This window comes from Chelon labrosus (assembly GCF_963514085.1).
Source record: "Chelon labrosus genome assembly, chromosome: 14".
NCBI classification, from domain to species: Eukaryota; Metazoa; Chordata; class Actinopteri; order Mugiliformes; family Mugilidae; genus Chelon; species Chelon labrosus.
This window is the reverse complement of record NC_140347.1, coordinates 21,108,435-21,128,262: the sequence shown is the minus strand read 5'-3', so window position 1 is coordinate 21,128,262 and position 19,828 is coordinate 21,108,435. Positions and strand designations below refer to the sequence as shown.

The 19,828-nt window shown below is 41.7% G+C and overlaps 2 protein-coding genes across 3 annotated transcripts in view; one reads left to right on the top strand and one right to left on the bottom strand.

The window, feature by feature from the left end:
* Window positions 1-8: 8 nt before the first annotated feature.
* ccnk (cyclin K) lies at window positions 9-9,156 on the bottom strand. Its single transcript, XM_084560415.1, has 11 exons — window positions 8,864-9,156; window positions 6,415-6,647; window positions 6,075-6,156; window positions 5,852-5,983; window positions 4,920-5,025; window positions 4,763-4,820; window positions 4,085-4,254; window positions 3,778-3,986; window positions 3,613-3,643; window positions 2,051-2,122; window positions 9-1,575 (listed from the first exon to the last, which is right to left on the bottom strand). The coding sequence occupies exons 1-11, from the start codon at window positions 8,870-8,872 to the stop codon at window positions 1,052-1,054; spliced, it is 1,626 nt and encodes a 541-aa protein (XP_084416541.1). The 5' UTR covers window positions 8,873-9,156; the 3' UTR covers window positions 9-1,051.
* A 3,993-nt stretch (window positions 9,157-13,149) lies between these two features.
* bcl11bb (BCL11 transcription factor B b) overlaps window positions 13,150-19,828 on the top strand; it is a 28,952-nt gene continuing 22,273 nt past the window's right edge. The window contains exons 1-2 of one of the 2 annotated variants that reach the window (XM_084560769.1): window positions 13,152-13,422; window positions 13,555-13,862. In XM_084560769.1, coding sequence (XP_084416895.1) covers window positions 13,799-13,862 — 64 coding nt within the window. In that variant the 5' untranslated portion in view covers window positions 13,152-13,422; window positions 13,555-13,798. Of the gene's footprint in view, window positions 13,863-19,828 lie in introns of both variants that reach the window. The other variant, XM_084560770.1, reaches the window with a different exon arrangement.

Here is a 19,828-nt window from a genome sequence, read left to right as displayed (position 1 = left end):
CTCTGTACTCAAAGTAGGAGAAGCAGGTATTTAATGTCTTAAGAACCAAAGCTGTGTACAGGATACAGAAAGCAGAAGCCTGACTAAGGCACAAAAGCTCTCCAAAAAAAAATCGGCCTAAGTTTTTATACATACAAATTTACCTTGGACTGTCCAGTGTTAGAAATAGTTGATATGACTGCAAGGTTTGTTCTGTACAGCATTCAGTACTGTCTCCAGTGAAGATTCACAGAAAATAAGATGACAACGTGATATATACATTTTTCTAATTACAGCATTAATGATAGCAGAAAATATCTTTCAACATGGCATCAGTAAAATGTAATGAGAAAAAAAGAGCTACTGTATATAGAGCATGTTTATTTTTCAGCCTTTCAAAGCGACAGTCCTTTTTAGATTGAACTACTGCATTACTGCTATTCAACCACCTCAAGATCTTATTACACTCAGGTTTTACTCAGCAAAACAAAGTGGGAATGTAGAGAAAGGCGGAAAAAAAAGCAGACTGCAGGAAAAATGACACGGGCCTGACAGGAAATTCAAGAAAATCAAAACACTTGATAAGGGCGATAGAACATAGAAGGGAATAAAAGACTCAACCCTTAATCCACTCAGTGGTGAAGTGAAAATGGAACACTTCATCACCCTATACAGTAATTAGCAAGAGGAACCATGTTTGACAACAATACAAAAGAAAAACACACACACAAAAAAAACCTGTTACATTCCCAGAACAATGAGGGAACAGCGGTTGTTGCAAGATCCTGGAATAGGGCACTCTAAGTATCCATCCCACACGTGTTAAGGTCAGAATTTCAAAATATGTCTCAAGGGAAATTTAACCACCACTGGTTCTCATAACAATACTGCCCAGACCTCACTTTTCCTTTCAAGTCTATTTGCTAACAGGCCTTCATCCACAACACAAGCACCTGTTTATCAGTTGTTGTGCTTGAGATGAACCAGCTCCCCCTGTCAAGTTGCTGGTTGAAACATACACTTCCCAGTTTTGGCTCTGTACAGCCTCAGTTCATACACTGTCATCACACTCTCATCTCATCCACCCACCGCGGTTCAAGGGCATGCCAGGTGGAGGGGGCAGGGGCACCTGTGACTGTCCTGGAGGCACAGGAGGTGGAGGGTACCCAGTAGGTGGTAGGCCTATCCCTGGAGGGGGTACATGGCCTGGCGGCATGCGTGGAGGAGGTGGTGGAGGGTAGCTGTTGTAGCCAGGAGGCGGATAGGTTGGTGCCAAGCTGGGTGGTGGATAGCTGGAGGGAGGAGGAGGTGGTCCTGGAGGTGGTGCTGCAGGTGGTGGATAGACATGTGGATGATACGGTGGTATCGGGGGAGCGTAGCTGGGCGGCATGGGGGCGTAGGAGGGACCTTCTGTCTTCATCAAGGACTGCAGGTTCTGGTAACCCTCTCCAGACATGTAGGAGCTGGTGGTGGACATGATGTAGTTGGAGGGTGGAGGCGGAGGAGGGCGGTGAGGCAGGGGAGGAGGCTGGTGCGGTGGAGGAGCATGTGGAGGCGGAGGAGCCGTTTCACTCGGCTCTGCTTCTGTGGGAGGGGCTGTCATGATGGGACAGAGCAAAGAACAAAATGTTAAAATCTCTCATCATCTTGGCAGTAACTAAAGCTGCTCCCTCCACCATGATCTCAAATAACCTCTCAGTTCCCAGACAGTGAACACACAGCCAGGCTGAGACTGCCAGGCTTCAGCCACACAGGAGGTCTCATTATCGGGCTCAAGCACTAATCAGATTGGTCTGGGACAGGTTAGGAATATGCGTGTGTTGGGAAACAATGTCCAGACCAGTTGTGGTTATGTAAGCAGCCTGAGAGGACTAACGACTTTGGGTTGCTTTCTGAGCATGAGTCGCAGGGAGGGGGAGTCCTGGCTGGTGATTATGGGCCTATTTGGTGGCACACGCTAACAGACAGCAGGGTGTCGAGAGGACACCAGCAGGCACCTATACTCTAACCCAGCTCTGGATCATTCTAGCTAACAGGACAAAGAAGGTACACGACAGACAGTCCCTCTTACCTGGGGGAGGTTGCGATGTGGGCAGAGGAGGCATGGGGCTCTCCAGTCGAGGAATCTTGGATCCAACTTGTTCTGTTAATTAAACAGAGCACTGAGTGAGACGCAGAATCAGTGAAGGCATTGGGGAAATCTGGTGTATGCTCGGATATTTAGAAAATCCTAAAACCTATCAGGAAGTTACTAATCCACTTTGAATCTACAGCATGTAGGTGCAGTTCTGCTCAAACTTTATATAAACTGATATGTAAACTTTTCTTGGAGGTATTTCAGTGGATAAAAAGACTTAAAAGTTAAATGTTTTAAATAGGGATGGCTCGATCCGATACTTAGGATCTGTATCGGCCCGATATTGGGCAAAATTTCAGGATCGAACATCGAAAAAAATAACTATAGCCCGTCCGATCCGATACCTAAGCCCAAATGCTCAACTTGACTGCGCGACATGCCGTAAACAGAGAGCAGCTGCTGCAAGCGTGTGTAAACAGAACGTTGTGACAGTGAATTAGCCTAGCGCTCTTATCATGTCAGCTGTGTGGAGTTACTTTGCACGCAAGGAAGAGAAAAGTAAAACAGCCGAATACAACTTGTGCAACGCGAGTGTCTCAAGGGGTGGCAGCAGCACCGGACGCAAGTGTTTGTGACAGTTATTTAAAGTTAGCAGTCAGTTAAAGCAGCTATATGTCCTATAGCAGGGTGCCCATTACGTCGATCGCGATCGACCGGTGCGGGTAGATCGCGTGCCATTGAGAAAAAAAAATAAATGTTTTAGATGTTAGTCTGGCTTAACAATTATCTGTTGCACCTCCAAAACAAACAGCAAGACAAACGTTCATCTTTATTTTACTTTATATTTGCAACATACCCTCAGTTCAGCGGCACACATCCACAGCCACGCACAACTTCAACCACAACAACTCAAGACTACCGTCTTTCTTAAAGAGACAGCGCTATTTTTCTAAAGGTGTAGTGCACCAATTTTTCTTGATAAAAATAAAAACAAAGATGGATAGAGCTTTTAACACTGTAGCAACAATTAATATGACTTAGGATAGGTAGATCACTTTGACTTGGTCATTGTAAAAGCAGCTCGCAAGCCAAAAAAGTGTGGGCACCCCTGTCCTATAGTCTTCAATGGAACATTGGAACTAAGTCCATTCTATATCTAGTTTGATATGGGTGTTTTACATACAGTTCAACTCCAGAGGTTACATGTGAAAGAAGAAACATTCAAGTTTGCAGTTTGCACTGATTTGAAGTTTAAATAAAGAGCTTATGGCTTGAGGCACATTGTGGGCTATTTTATTTCTTCCCTGAGGGGAGCAGAATATTTGTTGCACAGTTTGACCATGGTGTTTTTAGATGTCCATATTAAGCAAAGTACATCTACACAAACTATATATTATTAACAACTTAACATAGGAGAAAAGAAGGTATCGGATTGATATCGGTATCGGCAGATACTCTAAGTTGCGGTATCGGACATGAAAAAGTTGTATCGAGCCATCCCTAGTTTTAAATCCAAACAAAACTTTTTTCAACTTTATGTTTAAAGAATATTTTACCTGGAGCCTTTGGTTCATCTTTTGGGGATGTCTGAAACATAAATGCAAATACTCAGTTCCCACTTTGGGACAGGGTACACACACACTGATGGCAATTTCAAATACAGAATTTTTAAATTGAGATATAGAAGCAGTGGACTTTGTATGGGGTAAGCATATACTAACATGTGAGCGTTTGAGCTGGCGTGCAGGGCTGCCACCCTGAGGGGAAGTCTTCTTTGGTGGTGGGGGAGGAGGGTTGGTGACTGGGGGCTGTCCCTGTGGAGCAGGAGGGGCAGGGCTCGGGAGAGCAGGAGTCCGCTCCTTCTCCTGCATTTGCTGAGGGATGGGCTTGTTTCCCTGGGAGTACAGGTCCAGGATCTGGTGGCAAATGTCTGGAAAACCAAGAAATGTTTTGTTTGAGCCAAGTGCGACAGCACGTTAACAAATATTGTACGAAAGGTGTGAACTGTCATGTCTGTATGATGAGTACCTTCGAGCAGCTCAACTGGGACATCCTGGACAAACTGCTCCCACCAGCGGCGTGATGACTGCTTGGCAGTCCACTCCTGGATGTCAAACTTACACAGACGGCCTGCCAGATACATGACAGCCACTGCGATGATCTCTGGCTCCCACTGCAGAGACAACATGGTGCACAGGCTGCCAGAGACACAAGCAATGTGGTTAAAGTCTGATTGCAGCTTTGTTTGCTAAGAGAAAAAAAGAAGATCTGGAACCTTAAAAGACTACCCCATTACATACCTAATTATTGTTCTGTAACTCTAACAATAACCATTGTTATTGTTATTTTGCAGCATTTTTGCTATTTTGCGAAATAGAAAGGCAGACAGGAAATGTGAGGGGAGAGAAATGCTGACTCGTTACAAAGGCTGTGGCCGGATTTGAATCGGGGACACTGCACTTGTATGTGGTATGCATCTTAAACCACCAGCCACTGTGATGTCCCCATGTGATTCATTCATTATAAACACTTCTCAAACTGTAAAGCCTGTCTTAAAAAATGTATATATACTGACTATCTAGCAGGTTACCCAAAAGAGCTTTAAATATAAATCACTCTATACATGACATATTGCTTTGCATAAGAAATCCTCTATGATAAAAACAGGTATGAATAGGAGAAGCTGTTTCCTTGCCAGATGCTCACCTATCATTGACAAAGGTCCATGCCATTTGAAGCACTTTGCAAACTTTATTCTTCTCCCCTAGAAGATTAAAACAAAACAAAGTCTGTGCTTAACTGGTTCCATTCACCAGAATTAGTCAAACTGTGTGGATTTGATGTAATAATTATCCAGTCTGACCTTTGAGCTGCTTGACATAACGCAGCAAGAACATGTAGGGGTGCTCCACCTGCAGGTCAAATTTTATAGTCTGGAGCAAGATTCTCTCCAACACCATCACCTCTTCCTGTTGAAACAAATAGGGTTACTTAAGACTTATTCACCATTTCCCACCTAGATACATATTATAAAATATTTTCATGTAATGTTTTCAAACTAGAATTTTCTTGTAACAAAATATAATACAGAGGAATTCTCCCTGTAACACCAGAGGTGTTGGAAGGCATCAGCAACTACAGTCGCCAACTGTATAATGGAAATTAGTATTAGAAACATTTGAGCCATAACTAGTCTTTTTACAGCTTTATTCTGGCCTTCTAAATCAAAATAAACCAGGGTGAATAGGCCACATGGTGCGACATTTCACTGGATGGAACAATTTATCACCTTCAGACCTATCCGTGAAAGTAACTTGCGAAAAAATATGACTTAGCCATCTCAGTAGTCATAGTTTCAATTACAGGAAACATGTGTTTGCGTTTCTGTTCCTTTTTAACCACAATTTAACCTGTTACTGTAAAAAATAAATAAATTAAAAATTAAAGACAAATTTAGCTTTAGTGTTTAGTATATGAGGTCTGCTCTAAATCCCATTATATGAATCCAGGATTCTAATATAAAAAATAAATGATTCAAGATTCAAGATTCAAGATCTTGAATGGGTTAATATGGAAAAACATCTAGTAATGTAGTAAGTATTAAAACTTGGCTTGTTGGTGGTCTGTCTACATGACGCAGAGGCCCTCTGCAGTCTCCACACAATACAATTCAGGTGTGAAGACCGCAGGGAGGCAGAACCCTTTAACACAATGTTATGGCAAATAAGACTGCAGTATGTGCACAGCTCTACAAAGGTGGCTAAAGACATAGGGCGTAAATGAAAGAAACTGCACCTTTGGATCATCTCCAAACTGAGCAAACTGCACATCATTCAGTAAGCTTCGAGCTGTTTTGATGATGTCTTTGCATTTCTTTGGCGTTTCCTCTACTTTTCCAGCCAGGAAAAGGCAGCAAGCTCCCGTCACCTGATGAGACAAAACTCACAACATTAATCCAACACATTCAGTCCTCTTACAGGAACCAGAAGAACTAATGAAACCAATCAACTGAACTTACATATCTGGGAAACTGCTTGAAGGAGTGAAACATGTAGAAGCGGTGGAAATATATGATGCCAGTTGCCAGTGTGTCATAGTGTCTGACGACAGTCAAGGAGTCACCATTTACAGTCATTATTTCAACATCAAGTTCATCAGATATCAGACGCAATATAAACTATATTCTAAAAAAATAGGATTCAATTTGATCATTGTTAAAAAAATAAAATGAAAATGCAGCATTACAGAAGTGAAAGTCCTTCAAAACATGTCTTGTCTTTTTTGCTTTCTGTACGGGAAAATGTTGAAGCAGTTGTACCTTTTTCAAAGGCTTATTCAAATCAATAAATCAAGGATACAAGCCAAGTCGGGTTCCCACGTCAAATATGAAGCGGGCTCCCTCTCGTCGATACCGGGCCTCTGTTCCAGGGTCCAGGCCCTCAGACTGAGAGGGGGTGTGAGCTAAATCCTTCTTGTCCCAGTACCAGCATGGCTTAATGTGGTCCAGAAACGCTTGGCCAGTCATTGATAAGTTGTCCTTCGATTCCTTCATTGACTGAGGTGAGGCGGTGGATGGACCCGCTGCACTGGACTGTTAGAATACAAGGCAGAAATACTGTATTCATAGATATTCTTACTAACCAGGATCCAGCACACAGGCAGATTTGAAAACAAAAGTGTGCGTTACAGTGACTCACACAAAAAAAAGAGCCCCACAAATTGTAATATGCTGGTGCTATATGTGACTTATGTATAGTCTGGCTGGAGAATAAACTAAAAGGTCTATGTTCCAGTTTGAAGCCTTTAAATTAGGCAGCTTTTTATTAGACAGCTGGGTAAGTGAAAAATAATGACTGAGGTCTATAATGTCTTATGTTTTATTCACATTGGGAAGTTGCTGTGAGGCAACCCTTCTCGGAATAATCTACATGTGATCTCAGTTCAGTAGAAAACTATGGGATTCAACACTTTACCCATTAGTATACAGTGTAGATCAATCTCGAAAACACCAATGTTCAATCAAAAAGAATCCGATCAAATCAGCTTTATTTTCTATGTTCATATGTACAAATTAACAGGGAATTTGGTCTGCATTTAACCTACCCAAATAAGCCCACATGGAGCAGTGGGCAGCAACGCAAGACGCCCAGGGAGCAAGTCATGCGTTCATAGTTTACTAGCCTAACCTGCGCTTCAAAGCTGCTACTTTTAGTTCACTTTCATACACATCCTCCATATGTACATGCCATACAGTTAGCTTACAGCCCACACTATGTAGAATGCAGATGAATGTGTCCCATTATCAACCTACATCCTGTTTCTATAAAGAATATTAAGCTAGCTGTTAACAGTTTGACAACCTAACGAGGGAACAGAGAAGCGAAAATAGATTCTGACAAAGGTATAATTGTAAGTATGGCACCTCATATCCCATTCATTCATCGGTCAATCTCAACTACCTCGTTAGAGTACGAAAGCAAAATAAACGATTTAATGCCAATTAGTGATGGGAATTCCGGCTCTTTTTGGAGAGCCAGTTCTTTTGGCTCGGCTCACTAAAAAGAGCCGGCTCTTTCGGCTCCCAAGTGCCTCCTCAGATTTTCTGTTGCTTAAAGTATATTTATCACCAAAAATAATGCAAAACTATGTGTAAAATGAATTACTAATGTAAAAAACATAAACTATATCAAATATTTATCATTTATATGGCTTTATTTAGCAACGAACACACTCAAACTTGAACAGAGAATAAAAAAAATATATAAATAATAAAAAAATATATAAATAATAAAAAAATAAATAAACTATAAAGTATGCTATAAAAAACAAAGACCCATCCAGGGCTCAAGACTCCTTTTTTCACCAGTTTAAAAAACAAAACAAACAAAACAGAAAATTCACTGGTTCCACATGTGCAAGAAGATGGACTATTTACATTGAAGCATTTGAGCTGCTTATAACATTGAAATTTTACTACGTTTCCTGCTGCTGTCGCTCATTTTCTCACCGTTTCTTCGTCGTTCTCTCTCTCTCTCTCTCTCTCTCTCTCTCTCTCTCTCGCTCGCTCGCTCTTTCGTCCTCTCTCTCTCTCTCTCTCTCTCTCTCTCGTTCGCTCTTTCCTCCTCTCTCTCGCTCTCTTGTCTTCCTCCGTGTGTGTGTGCGTGCTCACTGCTGTGTGTGTCTGACCCTCCCTTTCCCCCGCCCCTACTGCTCTTTGTGTGGACACTGCAGTTGTCGCCACACATCTTGACCAATCACCGTGTGGCTTTCACCAAAACAAGCGGAGGAAAAAAAAAACGAAAGAAAAAAACTAAATCGGCTCCCAATGAAGAGCCGGCTCCCGTCGTTCACTTCAAAGAGCCGGCTCTTAGAGCCGTCTCGTTCGCGACCGACACATCACTAATGCCAATACAACGAAAGAGATTTGCTAGAAAGTAGCATCACAAAACAGCTAGCTGCTTGCTAACACTCACTGCTATTAGCTGTGCCGGATAACACAAAGGTAGCTTCATATGTCTTAGCTAACTAGCTAGGTGAGCGCGGATAAAGAGAGGAGACGTAAGCGGTTGTGTTCGCTTAAAAACAAAGACAGGGTAACATTTCTTAAACTTTCGATAAGAACGAAGCTAACTTTGCTATCCTGGCAGGTGAGTCTCTTCACCAGCCTCGGCTAGCTAACTTCGGCTAGCAAACTTGCTCAGCTCGAGGTCTCGACAACGCTGAGACTAGAAGACACCAAGCTGTCAAAAGTAGGTAAAATTTCCCCCGTTCATCGCTATTCTGCTTCTAATGGAGCAATACTCTTACCTTTAACATGTAGGCGTCGGAATAAATCACCCAAAACGGCCAGGTGTGAGATTAATTCGTAGTTATTCACAATAAGTTGGCTAACAAGTGACCAACAGCAGTCCCCATTGTGACAAGACCACCGCCATTTTGCAGTACGTCAGAGACTGTTGGCAGACGTCATGAGGACAACGGGTGCACGTGCTACGTGGTTATATTTTTACTTAAACATTTTCTTCATTAAATTAAGTTCTCCAATCTCTGAATTAATGTCTTTAAACCCTAAACCCCTTGTATGATATCCGCAAGAATAATTAACGTCTTTTTGATAATAATTAAAATGTGTTATTTCCAATTATAACCACTAGAGGGAGACAAATGATAACTGCTGGGCTTTGACAGTCAGGACTGGATTTTTGACACATGTAGATTTGACTAAATGACTAACTTGAAAAATAGGATTGTGCAGATCACAGGAAATAAAGCAAACCCAAAGGACATTCAAAATATCTTGCAAACAAACACAAAACAACATTTACAATATTTTGAATAATCTTTTTTTCCCCCACATGCCAGAGAGTGCTTGCGCCTTGTCTGCAAAACTGTACTACACCCAGAGGGTTTGAGTATATAGGTAGATGAGAAGAGGATGTGAGATCTTATATATTACACAGGATTTACAAGAATCCAAATTAGGCCAAAACATATTTAACAAAAATAGCTTTATATCACAAAGATCTACTGAAGGTTTCCTCACCACTACAAAGGAAAAGGGTCTTCAAAAATTACAAAGTTCAACAGAGCCTACAGTCTTTGAATACTTAAATATACATCTATACATACAGTCCCTGATATAGAGTGTACAGGAAAATAATTCAGTTAATTTCAAAGTCAAATGTTGGCCCTTGACACCACTTGTTTAACTTATCATGGCATCTGAGGGCGAGAAGAGATAGTCTGAGAAATTCTGACAGTTTGCAACCATATACTGCATTTCAGTTTCACTAAACAACCTACCATTATATAGTAATCCTGGGTCAAAACACACAAAAAACATTGAATCACATTTGATTAGTGAACAAATGATAAATGTAACCCGGTATTTCACTGGTGCAATCTTCACCCATTCTGATGATGCAGTGTAAAATGTTGTGGGTATGTGGGTATGGTTGCAAAATGCAGAGGAGTAACTTCTGCAGAACAATAGTCATAATAATCGTTAACCATCAAGAACTTTTTGGTGAATAAGAAATAGGCTGCTAATAGAAATGTACTAATATGACCAAAAAAATAAATAAAAAAATCATGAGAATCACCATTTGTTTTGCAGTGCAGAAGAGTAGACTGCAAGTAACATCTTGTGCCCCTTTCATTCCCCTCCCGGTCTCACTTCTTAGAAAAAGCCAGCATTAAATCATTTACTCGGTCCAAATTAAAATTTGGAATCTGCATGCATTATATATTCACCCCTGCTCGGACAAATCCTCTTAACTGTGGGAGAAATTGTCAGGATGTGTCCTGTAGTAAAGTAAGAGCCTTGTCTAGTTGTATTGCCTGTAGCAAGGGAGCATCTCAATCTGCCACTCAAATCCACACACACACACACACACACACCCAGACACACAGACACACCCACGCACACACACGCACACACAGCAACCACAGTAAATCAGCTTATGAATAATATATACTTATACTTTCTTTATTAATATTAAACACTGCATAATGAAGCACCGACTATAAGCAAATCCCAGAGCAATATTCATATTACCATGAGCTCTCCTGGAGTGGACCTTTCATTGTTTATGTCAGTCCTGTCACATTGCGGTTAAACACATCAACATGGCTGCTTTGAAAGGTTTGTACACTTAACCTCGGCAACACAAAATCCTCTCCTCTTGTCCTTAAAAATTGTATTATGTGCACTTTCCATTATATATGTTAGTCTATTTTAAGACGCTGTATTAATGTCATTTTTGTATTCTTTGGGGAGTAAACAGATGGGAGAGATATGAAAAATGGAAGATAAAAGGATGTAATGAAGGATGTGACCCAGAATCAGAGCGGGTTAAGCTGCATGTGCTTTCGTCCACCCGTGTGCAAGAGCACTTCATCACTGGGATCATCTTTTGTGTTTCAGCATAAATTCGTAGTGTCTGGAATCTCCTTAAATCATGGAGACTTTGGACAGATGTCAGCGTAATGTCTCTTGTTAGTTGGACAAAAACTTTCTTTTCAGCGTATCCTCGTCTCTTGTGTAGATGTTGCCCCGCGGTGTGTTCAGGTATCTCCTATTCAGCGATGGCACTTACTACAAGAGCTGCATGTCTCCTTAGAGGTAACACTTTGGACTTAAAACCTTTCCTGTGTCCACAAGCGGGGTATTTGTGGTATGTTGGCCCCGTGCAACCCAGCTTAAACTGCCTTTGCCCGGAGCCTGCAGATACAAGCTATAATGGAGACATTGATGTATTATTGAGAAACCCATGGGTAAGGATCAAGGAGCTGCTCACAGCCGGCAGGGATGGCAAGAGAGAGTGTGTGTGAACTCAGGATAATGTTTTCCTTCAGCATTCAAACGTCCACGACCGCTGTTGCTCTCTTGGCCCATTGCGAGGAAGAAAAAGACATTTCATGTAATATCACATGCGGAATTTATGCGCTCCAGTCAAAGCAATATGCTCGACAACATGCTTGGCCTATCTGTGAGAGATAGCTGTTGTGCTGTAGTGTTTCCATGTGGCGTCTGCTGAGGTTATGTCTTCTTGAGCCAGATCTGAGATGACATTTCATTTATATAAATAATTACTGTCCTGAAAGTCCCCTAGGCCTGCCCTGAAGCAATCAAACTTCTAATGCTCTTAAAATTGCCCACCATGTTTTATTAATGGCTGGGCTGTAAAATGTATTGCTATAGCTGCACACTTCTCTGCTGATCCACGAAGAAACGGTGTCAACTTCAAATGGCCGTACAAGGCTTTTATTCTTATTGAACAATGTATTTCCACCAAATTATTGCACAGCACAAGTTTGCATTATACGGTAAAGTTTAAAAAAAAAAAGAAAATTGAGTGCGTTCTTGCTGAGCTGCAGTCTGTACAAAGCACCTCTCTGTGATCTGAATGGATACAGTGGAGTATGTGCAGAATGATTAGTGCCATTAATTGCCTCTGAGTGAACCTGATCTGCTCTTCAAGGACTCTCTTAGATTCTGAATTGTATAAATGGCAAATTAAGGAGGCTTCATTCTAAAAATAAGAATCAAGTGTAGTAGTGCTCTGTTAATGTGTTAACCCCCCAAACCGTTTTATAATGCCTCCTGACTGTGCCAACAGAGGGTACTGTTGCCTCACAACATGCTTAAATTATCCCAACAACAAAGCTGCAGCATGCTGATTTCCCCCCCCCCCCCCCCCCCCTCCATCTGATTCAGTGTGTGGAAATATGTGTGCTTTAAATTTCTGCTCATTATGTACAGTAGCATTGTCTGGTCAATCACACAACCTGGAATACCAGTAAAGTATTAATTGTCTAAATTAAATGTGACATTTGAACCCAACTTGACCTTATATCTGATCTTGTTTGTGCTCCTAGAGCTGCGGGAGTCATTTCCAAATTGTTTCCTTTTGGCATTATTTCCATTTGTGGAATCTGGATCAATCTGGAATTACATGGAAAGTTAAAAAAAAGTAATATATATAGAAAGAGATAAAACTATAAACAACAGTGTGTAAAATTAAAATGATTGACTGCATGTTTTTATTTCTATTGTTTTGGATAGAATGACCACCAATGCATAGGTGCAATGGTGGATTTTGGGTGTAACTTGACACTGCTTCAGAAGCGGGACAGTACGACCCCGTCTTTGAAGGAAGCAGCCGCTGACGAGTGATAATTACTTGCTGCACGGAGCCTGTGTCTCAGCTCCGGGGAGCCACCGCTAGTTGCCCCCAGTGTCCGCAGCTTTCACATGTCTGTGGTGTCTGACGCGCAAAACGTGGCGGACGCACTTGAACTTGAATCCTTTCCACGGAGGCAAGCTCATCTACACACACTCACACACGCAGTCTGCACACACACACACACACATCGATTGCGGGGTCGCCCCAAACAGAGCGTATTTTGTCGCGAAAGTCAACAAGAAGTGGCCTCAACACTGGGAAAGAAACTGGGAAACATTGGACCTCAGCTTGTTGGAAGAACAAGGAGGAGGAGGTGTCTTGTCTGCTTGTCTGCCCGCCTGTGCTCTCTCTCTCTCTCTCTCTCTCTCTCTCTCTCTCTCTCTCTCTCGCTCTCTCTCAATCAACGAGGCTACTGCCACCAGAGCCAAGAGTTGCCGTTCCGCGCACCGATGCCAAAACGCGCAGGAGGAGTCAGTGCCAAAGGGTCATTTTAGCGCACCACTGCTGAAATGGAAGGACTGTAGGGAATCCTAAAGAAAAACAGCAGCCATTTGACCCCCAGATGATATAATTATATCATTAAAATTAAGAAAAGCGAAAAAGGGAACGGAGCTAAATAAGAGCCAATATCCATCACCGGTGGAGTGCTCCTTACTTGTCACCACGGTCGCCGCAGAGGTGGGCAGTCCAGGATTTTTTTATCTGCAAAAAGCTCTTTGCAAAATTATTACTTAACCGCGCACATATCAGCTCAACGGTCGCTTGTAGCCAACTGCTTCATAAAACTACACTTTGGCTTCCTCAATCCAGGTGTTGCTTCCTCCGAAGACGCTGCAGGACACTGTGGACAAACAAATCCTTCCATCCTCGTTGCGCTCCCGTCCGGCCGTTCACCTCCCACACGCGCATCAAAGTTGCCGCTGCAGACTGTGAATTGCGGAGGGATTAGAAGGAAGGAAAGTTGGTCACCTGCGATCCAGAGAGGACCGACACCACGGTCCAAGCCGACTCCAAGTGCCGTTCACCGGGCGATGCCAGAGTAAATGCCGGGGCAATGTCCCGCCGCAAGCAGGTGAACCCGCAGCACTTATCGTTGACGCACAGGGAGACAATACAAGGTGAGTTTAATTCTTTACACACTCCTCACTTCCTATGTTATTTGTTTACTGGTCTTGTAGTCTGTCATTTGTATTAATTATTTATAATTCTTTATAATTTAACCAAATAGCCTGTAAATGCTGATTTTTTTTTAGTGAAACATAAAATTAATGACCATAGATTGTTTTTAGTGTTTTTACAAGGCTAAAATAATTGCCGACTATAACTGATTTGTGAAAATTAATTGACCATACGATTACACTTGTGCACAAACACACAAAAAAAAAAACACATTGTGTTCGTTCTTAACTTAGACTCAATCCGAGTCACTTCACAGTCTAATATCTTTTTGTGTATTTACTACGGCTCCAGTTTTAAATGCGCCTTTTCAGCTTCATAAGACTTTACTACCATAGATGATCTTATGGCAACTACAATGGGGGCTGTCTGGTTGAGTGTGTGAGAGTGTGTGTGTCTGGGTGTGTGTGTGTGTGTGTGTGTGTCTGCAAGCATGCACGCACGTGCGTTTAGCGTGTAATCCAACATTTCATCACGGTACAATTTCGTTTTATTCCCCAGCATATTGCAACACGTGGAAATGTGCATATTTATGTGCACTTTGCGAAACATTTCACATGTTTCTAAATGTAGTTATTTATTCGGTGACTTTGCACAAGATAATGTAGATTCAAATGTTGTTGTTTTTTTTTGTTTTTTTTATTTAACCACCTCTTTACTTCTCTTCCGCTCTCACTCTGTGTCACACATTCTCACACTCATACACAAAGTCAAAATATATTTTCTTCCTGACACATGAAGGCCCATAAGTACTTTTAAGAACGGAATTAAATTTTAATTGCGCACGAAAACAAGCTGTATATATATGTGTATATTTTCCTTTTTGCAATCACACACACACAAAGAAAGAAAAACATGCCACACAAGTTAAAAACAATCTCAACTTTTATTCATGCCACATTTTAAAACCGAGACTCGCAACTTGTTTACTTTTTCAGAGCAGCGAAAAAAAAAACAAACAAAAAAAAACAGAACAAATTAATTAAATTGCGCAGATGAAATCTGTGCCAGGATTTTTATTTTTTATTTTTTGGAGGGGGGCATATGATTAAAAAGTCGTATAATCCAATTTCAAATCAATTATATCAATCTAACCTTCATCTCCCAGCGCTCTGCTGTGCCTAAATCCAATTTCATACAGGCCTAATCTGGGTAATTCATTGCAGAAGTTCATGATGTAATCTTTGGCCAATCTGCTTTGTGCTGAAAACGGTTAGGTGCATTCCGTCCCACCCGACACATTTAGCATTTAGACTAATCATTTATCCCATTCACTTTGTCTCTCTGCCTCCCTCCTCTCACCGACTCTGGATTTCTCACTTTAAATAATTGCGCAAATTTCAAACGCAAAGATCAACCTGAAATCCAAATGTTGTCGTTTTTCTTTTCTCCTTTTCTAATCGAGGAAGTGTGGAGCATCTCCAGCAGCTTTTAGGCAGATGACAAATAATGATCCTGTGTGAATATTAATCAGACAGTTTATTCTCTCTGTTGTCACAGTCGCTGTCTGTCAGTTAAAGCTGGAGAGGGAGAGATGTGGAGAGATTTTGAACTTAAATCTCTAACATGAGAACAGTTTTACCTCAGGCATGTGTCTGTGTGTGTGTGTTTAACATATGGCTGCATGAATATGGCAAATAATTGCAGCGTCTCACACATATTCCTTCCTGTCCTCAGTGAACAAATTTGGACTAACTGTTAAATATTTGCTCGTGCTCCTTCCAGCCATGGGTCACTTTGTTTGACATCCTTTGGATGATAGTTAGACAAAGCCTCACACAGCACCTGCTGTACAGTCAGCAGATTCTTAAAAGTGAACCTGTGGTGCTGAATGCAGATACTTGCATAATTAGGCTGGTAATTAGTTGTCACAGATTAGCTTTAGATTTCTTCAATTCTTTGTCGGAGCTGAAGCTGAGTTTGAATGTCCTCAGGATCCATGTGTTCTTGCCTGAAGCTTTTTTTTTTAATTATTATTATTTTATTTTTTAATAACTGCTTTTAGAGATCTTTTTAATCATCCCCGATCTGTCTTAACCACTCACAGCTCAACGACCTCAAATCTGTAAATGCTGACAACTGTTTGATTTTCAGCTCAATCATGCAGTCAGTCAGTGTTGTCTTAAAGTAGTTATTAGAGCAAGTAGGATGCTGAAAAGCTGGGCAATCTGTAGGGCCAGAATCTCGTCCTACCTGTTCTTTCACATGATACGCAGGCTGTCTCTCGCTTTTGAACTGTGGCCTCCAGCGGTAGCAATGACCTCAGAGTCAAAACTACAAGACTAAGGAAGAGCTGCTCTTGCAGGTGTTTGTTTTGTTTGAAGTCAAAAGCACAGACAGAAATGGACTTTGACGAGCAAAAAAAAAAAAAAAAAAAAAAAAATATATATATATATATAAAGAAATAAATAAATAAAGAACATTTAATTGTTCTCCCTCTGCAAGAACAATGTGTGTCTGTGAGTGAGTGTTTGCACAGATGCACTTATTTGCATTAAGCACCTAAGCTATGGCAGGAAGGCTTTTAATGTACCTATCATTCAGCGTCTGGATGCTGCAGGCTGCTGTGGGCTGTTTCCTTAAGACGGGTGGGTCAGGAGAGGACCAGGAACACTCCTCAGGCGGAAGATCTGAGGAGCGCTGGGGGAAAACCAAACTGTAATTTGAATGAGTCAACATAAAACGAGAGCTTTTTTCTTTTTTTCACATGTATGCTGTAGAAGGAGAAGGTAAACTGATGAAAAGAAAAACACACTGGACTGATTATTTATCATATTTGTCTAATATTTTAATATCACTTCATCAATAGGCTGGCTTGGTTCCACGGTTTAGTGTCAGCTGCCAAGACTAGTCACAGGGAGTCTCGTTTCACAAGTGAAAATATGAAGTTACTGCAGGATGCTGACAGGGGTTATCCAGTGAAACTGAACACAGGCTTGTGCCCTGCAGCCATGCTAGGCCTATAGGTCATGCACTTCTTGGGAGAGGACAGAACCTGAATGTCAGCATATTTCTGTAAAGGCTGTTCTTGGAAGACTGTGCTGGAAATGTTCTTGCCAGGCCAGATGTCTAGAGGGACGTACAAGCGACTGTACCTGCAGCGAATGCACTCAGAAGAAAAGACAGACGTAGAGACTCAGCAGAACGCACGAATACATACACAAACCGTTCACATTCTAACAAATCCCATGTAACAAGCTATTCAGCCCATGTCAAAGCTGACCTTCGGTTTACAATCCATTCTTTGTTTTATTAAGACTCCTGTAGAGAAAACATCCTCAAAACAGCCTCAGTGATTCAGCTTGGAGTCACATCCATGACAAAGGGAGACCTATCATACAAATATCCTTATGAATCACACACAAATTAATGCGCAGCGGCTGCTGTTTAGCACCACACGTCTCCCCTGCTCTGAGACTGGTGCATGTGTGTGCAGTCTAATATCAGCAATATTATAGCGAATTCTTTTCTGGATCCAGCCATGGAATTGCCTCGTGATAACTGTTTACTCTAAGAATTGGCATGCTACTTGTGAAACAGTTAATGTTTTCTTCTTTATTTGCACCATATGGCTGTCAAATGATGGGGAGAAACCCACGGTACGCGCTGCGACACCACAGTAAATATTCACACACTTTGTGGTAACCGGATGATAATCTCACAGGAGATGACTGGTGAGCGATTTATGATTTACTGTGAGGCACTGCAGTTTGTTCTCAGATTTTCTTTCTATATTTCAGTGTTATTGAACACATTTAATCAGTTTTGCAATGCCATAAAGCTTCTTTTTATTAGTATATCGCTAAAATTGTTTGGCAAATTTGATTTATATCTCCAAATGTCATGCCTCATAGGTTGCAAGTCATTTATAGCGATTTGGTGACAAGTCACAGTCAGCTGCAGAGCTGTATTTTGCTCACTTTCAGGCTGATAATCTAAGATTTATGATAAGGAATGAGACTGCTACAGATTAAATGGTGATAAGATAATGAAACACACAGGCCTGGCCTTACACAACGCACACTGTTGCAGCTCTCCTTGGCAATCGCAGCTGAGAAAAAGGGATAGGCTAAGCGAGGCCGCTTGTTGTTTGAATTTTTGATTGCAACCATCTGCAACGTTGCTGGTGTCATTTATTTTCAATGACAGTGTGAATCTTATCCGACTTTCCCTGTGGGGTTTACACATAAGATCGTGCGTGTGTGCATGTGTGTGTGTGTGTGTATGCATGTGTTCTTTAGCTCAGCAAATGGAAAACAAAGAAAGGGAGACAGGTCTGAACCCATACAGCATGGTCGACTGTCATATGAGTGCCCATGGCCTTACTCTGCTTTTAACAGCAGAACGGAGTGTGCAGCCGGTATTAAAATGTTGAGTGAGGTCAGGATTTTAGCGGCAACGGAAAATAGTTTTATGGTTTCGGTTTAACGCTGCTTCGGAGCCTTTCATCGAATTTAAATATGAAGAAATGTTTCGCCAAATAAAAATAAAAAAATAAATGCGTTTCCCTCGGCCGTCATTCGACTTTGGGGCAATCGCTTGTTAAACTGAGTTGTACATTTTTCTTTACTTTCACCTTCACAATCACAATGAAACAACAGAAGACTCATCTGGTTTACAAGAGCATATAAGGACAGAGTTGAATTAGCCAGACGTGTCATTAATCTCAGGGGACTTGACAGGAGGCCGTGTATGTACTTTGGCATCTTTCACATACCTTGCTTGTTTTAGCTGGCAGCTAATGTGAAAAAAAGACAGGTGAGAACTTTACATTTACTGTGTACATACCAGTTTTGTCGGTTTAATTGCAATTTAACTGTAAGCAAACAACGCATGTGAGGGATTTTCTTATTTACAATAAAAAAAAAAATAGACTCAGGAATCAGCCCTAGTTCTTTGTTAAGCGCATTCTTGACGGTCGTTTAAATATATTTTCAACCTTTGGAAATTAAAATGGAAATTTTGGTGAAAGAGGCCCATTGTCTTCAGCTGTGTCTCCCATCTGGTATGTATTGTGCAGTGGCAGCAGCAGCAGCAGCAGCAGCAGCAGCAGCAGCAGTAGAGCGACTGACTGACTGACTTTCTCCTCATCAAACTGATAGGGGGTGCTCTAAGGCTGCCTGACTTAACTCACACTTGATAAGGCAGAGCAGCAGGACTGTCTTTGGGTGAATCCAGCTCCCCGTATGTGTGTGCAAGAAAGACAGAGACCAAGAGAGGAATAAAGTACGCGTGGTATCGTGTTAGACAGCCGGGTTTCATTGCTATCATCACGCCTTCTCAGTGATGGCATGTTTGACAATGCGTCAGCCATGCTCCTTTACCTATCAGGCTTGTTCCTCTCACATAGGAGTTTATACAGAGGAATTAGACTCTGTCTGTCACGGTGATAGGCCACATTAGCGTGTTATTCTTTCGTGTGTATGTTTCCATTTCAGTGTATTTGTGCCCAAGTTTTTTTGTTCCCCCCGCAAGCATTCCATGTTCGGTCCGTTCTTGCACGCGTTTTTTTCTCACACAGGTGAGCCTCGGGAGAGATGAGTGAACGGGTTTCAAAGAGGGGTGCGGTTTTTAGAAGGTGTCCGACTGATATTCCAGTGGCATAGTCACGGTGCCAACTCCTGTTAATTTACTGCCTTCTGCCGCAGGCCATGTTACTCAACCATATGTTAACAAACAGGCCTTACTGTATTTGTCTCTGTCTCTCACAGGGAGAGAGTCAAGTTCAAATGCCCAGGTGTCTGTCAGCTTGTTGACTTGATGTTGTCTTTTCCTCATTTACGACATATGAGGATCTGGGTCTCATACCACCTGTCTCGTTTTCAAAGAAATGAGAGCACGCCTTGTTGTTTGCAGAAAGATCTCCTGCATCGTCCCACCTATATGCATTCCACATACTGCGTCTGCA